At 41.4% G+C, this 4,324-nt stretch overlaps 1 protein-coding gene across 1 annotated transcript; it reads right to left on the bottom strand.

Annotated features, from left to right (window-relative positions):
* Positions 1-1,567: 1,567 nt before the first annotated feature.
* On the bottom strand, positions 1,568-2,175 carry LOC120660297. Its single transcript, XM_039938763.1, has one exon. The coding sequence runs from the start codon at positions 2,030-2,032 to the stop codon at positions 1,913-1,915; it is 120 nt and encodes a 39-aa protein (XP_039794697.1). The 5' UTR covers positions 2,033-2,175; the 3' UTR covers positions 1,568-1,912.
* Positions 2,176-4,324: the final 2,149 nt, after the last annotated feature.

The following is a 4,324-nucleotide window of genomic DNA, read 5'->3' as shown; positions in this document are numbered from 1 at the left end:
ATGTTTAGGGGGTTACTTTAGTTTATTTTCATAATAGTAGAGGTGGGTAATTTATTAGGAAATAACAGATCTGATGGTTATTATAATTAGAGTTGTTGGATTGATGGCTGGATGTTTCTGATTTTTATGAGAATTTATAGGATTTCTCTATTTTTTCAGAGTATCCACTTAGGATCCTAGGTGACTTCAGAGCTTCCAATTAGTAAGGAGCCTCCAATTAGTAATAGTAAGATTATGTGCAGATGGTGTTGACTAGGCACTAATTGGAGAACGAAAATTGTGTAAATTTAAATTGCTTGGTCTAGCACACACATACATATGGAATCCACTAAAAACGCATTACAATCTTTTTCAGTGGAAGCTGATTAAAACACTGTCTTTCTAAGTGGGAGCTGACTAAAACACAACAATGTCTTTTTTTTTAGTGGGAGCCTAATCAGAGCAGAGATATTGGCTGAATCGTGCCAGAAGTCAATTCAATGTCTTACTAACTGTTGCTTGACTAGACGAATTATTGCAAATTTCTATATGAATTATGCAAAATTTTCTTTTCTGCTGATCACTGCAAGTGTGTTTGCTGCCAATTCTTGGTCACATGAAACTGCCAGGCTCAGTGTGGCATGGGGAATAAAGGGACTCATGGCCTGCACGTGCCTGAGCGCCTTGGTACGTTGCGTGCGCGTGTGCGTGCGTTTGTCCTCTTGTTAACTCGTGTGCTTCTGCTTGGTCACATCCGCTGCAGCTCTGCATATATCCTGCGTTGTTTTCTTCTGTTTCTGGCTCCTTAAGAAATGCAGGAGGAGTTGCTCTTCCCGGAAGACAAGGGCCCTGTATTCCTGATGAGTAATATTTTGCTCTGCATATCAGACTGCACACTGCAGCAGGTTGATTACAAACTTTGTCCTATCTGTGGCTGCAATATCTTACTGATTTGTAGCTGCTTAGGTATTTGGGAGAGCTGTGATGCGTCCATGCAACTGGTACATAAGGACAATCAAGGACTGCTAATAGGCTTTGGTAGGCTGCAGCCTTTCTGCTAAGACATATATAGCTAGCCAGTGCAGATTCCACTTAGCAAGTACCAGTAGTATGCTTAGACATTTGACTAATAATTGCCTTTTGGAAATTAACCTCTCTGACAGCCAAGTAAATTAGTTAGTTTCCTTATTAATGTAATGACAGGCAGCTGTCCTGCTGTTTGAAAAAAAAGTATTTAATTAGTTCCTTTGTGGACCTCCTGTCCATTCTTTGATATTGTGCAACCTAGAGGCTACTGCTTATGAGGGGTTCAATCAAGGTAAAGTAATTTTAGCTTTCCATCTTCTTGTCTGCTGGGATAATGTTTATGTCATATACCTGTTTGTAGGAAAATAGTGGTAGTACCAAGCATGATGAAAAAGCTACCATATTAAAATTATTAGGGTTAGCTGCTTTTCTAGGTGGCTGGCAGTTCTTTTGTTCATAACTGAAAAATACAGAGTTATCATATTCGTAAGCCATAAAAGGACCCCTTGAATATTAGAGAGTAAAAAAGCAAGAGTTCCAGTGCACTGAAGAACAATTTGATTAACTCTGTTTGAATTAACTGAATCATTTCTAAGTAGACATCGAGCTACAATACATAGCATGTACAAAAAATGGTAAGCCACCATATCCCGCTGCTATCTGGATAGCAGAAGGTAAAAAGTGTGGAGAAAAAAAAGAGAGAGCAGAAGTTGCAAGTATATTGAAACAAATGATAGAATGTCTCAGCCTGCCGAGCTTGCTTAGTGCAAAACTGGCACAGCCATGAGAGTGCCTTCCTAGTTCTACTCCTGAGTCCTGAGTCCTGACTAGCAGTTGCCTAGCTACTAGTGTGTAACCTCCCCATGGACCCTTGACAGATTCCATGGAGGAAAACGCTGGCCGGAGTTCAGTCGTGCCAGCAGAGGAGCATGACGATGCACCGGCGGATGATGTAGAGCCTGGCTCTGTGCTCTTTCAGGGCTCTGGCCACCTTCCCCTTCTGCTTGCTCTGGCTTACGGTCCTCATGGCTACAAGTTAACTTGATGAACTGGTGAGCTGTGGTCAGAGAAGGCGGACACCTTGCTCTCTGATGATTTTGGCTAGAGCTTGCTGTGATGCAGAACTCGGAAGGACGCTGGGGTCTTTATAGAGAGGAGGCAAGCATGTAGCTCCCCTCCTCCCATGCATGCAACCTTGCTGACATTTCTTTTGCCTCCTTCATCTAATATCAGGGGACAAATCTCTGAACCTGAATGTAGCTTATTGTTCTTGTCGGCGACAAAAAGCTTGATCTCATTGACGGATAGGATTGTTTCAGATAACAGACAGCTCATCGTGCCTCTGCTCCCAGCATACGTGTCCAAATCTGCAGATTCAGCGGTTCAGCATGGTTGCAACGAAGGTTCAAGGTATCCGGCAGTGCTTCATGCGGCTGGTATCTTAATTTATCCCCTTACTGTCTTGCTTTTCTTCTCCATGTTACACTTGGAAGGCTCACACCACTGTAAACTGTCTGCTTGATCTGCTTGTGAGAGTAGCCGTGATCTTCTTGCATTTCCCATATCTTCTTGGAGTTGGCAGTAGTAACTAGTAACAATGCATACTACTGTACTTTATCCTGTTGTCGGTAGATTGTGCCGGCAAGGAGTTGGGAAACGTTCTTAGAGATGTAATATTCGAGTATCTTTGAGATTTCCTCATGTCTTCTCGATCCGTTCGGAAGCTGCTAGGAAGGATGGAATGAGTATCCGGATCATCCGTGCCGCCGGCGTATCTTTTGACTGGAAAGTACTTTTGAGTGTACTTGTTTTGGATGATTAATTAAGCCATAATCTTTTGTGTGTCTTGGGTTGGGGGTGCTTGTCTGTGAAGGAGTGGGCATTTTAGCCGTTTGATGTTGTATTATTTATTAGTGTATTTTCATGCCTTTTGCCTAATTGCCAGTCAAAAGCAGGACATGCACTTGATATATATGTATTGGGGTTTTCTGCCTCTTGCCATTAGATAAGTTCTCCATATGTTAATTTTTGTGATTATCTTTGTTAAGGTCCTACTATGAATGATAATATTCTGCAGCATATATATATGTTATGAATTTTTTTTCTTTAGCATATGGATGTATTAGTTTGCTGGGCTTCAGCACTCAACTTGATTCTATGGATTATGATTGGTCATAATAGGTGCATGCAACACTGGCTGACTTTTGTGTTGAATCCGTTGGCTGAATGCTAGTCAACTATGTGACATACCATGTCTCAATGCTGGTCATGTAGCACACAAGCACTGTCTCATGTTAACCAGCATTTAGGCCCCGGTCAATGGGTTCAATCTTAACCATGTGAGCATCTTTATTTGGTTGCTTTCCTTATATTCCCATCATTTAGCCTCCGGATTAAGATATTAGTGCATATTCAACACATGCTAAGTAAGCTTTTATGTCTCCTGGCGAGCTTATTTGCAAAAGGGAAGGAAAAGCATACGACCTGTACTAATCTGATTTCTGTACCTGTACTTCCAGGTATGTACAATTGTATTACTGCTTGATTTACCTGTAGCAGTTAATAACAAGTACTAATTGATTCTTCCATTTTGTACACCATGTTGGTTTGTGTGCCAGTGTTGAAGATCTGCAAATGTTGTACTGGACCACAGTTACCGTTGGTCTTGGCCTTGTAGTTCAGTGCTTTTGATTCGTTGCCTAGTGCACCACTAGCGCTTTGGTTAATAGGTGTTCACTTCGTTAGTTTTGCTCTATCTGTAGTGGCCAATGATAAGCTGTTGCTAGTCTAGTTTAGGGGCCTCTAATATGCCGTTTCAGCCTGCTGAAAGGTTACGCTGAGTAGATTAATTGATGAGGTTACTTCAGCTCTTTCTGCAATCAGTTCATCAGTATCGCCTAGTGCGAACCGAAATGTTGTTGTTCTTTATGGAATGCGAACATGTAGTGTCAAGAGTCGACTAAATCTGATAATGACATTTTTTTTATTGTAGAACTTGTCATGTCCATGTTTACCATTTTATGGTACCTGGTTGACAGATGCATGCACTAGTATTCCTTGTATTGTGTTGACATGGATGCTACATCTCTGAATTCCTAACTAATTGGTGTCTCCTCACAGCAATTCCCCAACCTGTTGTTTCCAACATATGAAAATATGAAGTGGAAATACAAACTCACTCCACCTCTGCCTGGTGTGGGAGAAACTCTATTTCTATATTCGTCAGGAACGTCCAAGCATGGATCTGATTGGAGTTGTATCCGGTATGAACAATGCACATGACACATCTGCAGGTAAGGAGCAGAAACAAATTCTGTTA

Source organism: Panicum virgatum, chromosome 2N, assembly GCF_016808335.1.
Source record: "Panicum virgatum strain AP13 chromosome 2N, P.virgatum_v5, whole genome shotgun sequence".
Classification (NCBI taxonomy): domain Eukaryota; kingdom Viridiplantae; phylum Streptophyta; class Magnoliopsida; order Poales; family Poaceae; genus Panicum; species Panicum virgatum.
Note: the sequence above shows the minus strand (reverse complement) of the source record. Positions and strands in the feature narration are given on the sequence as shown.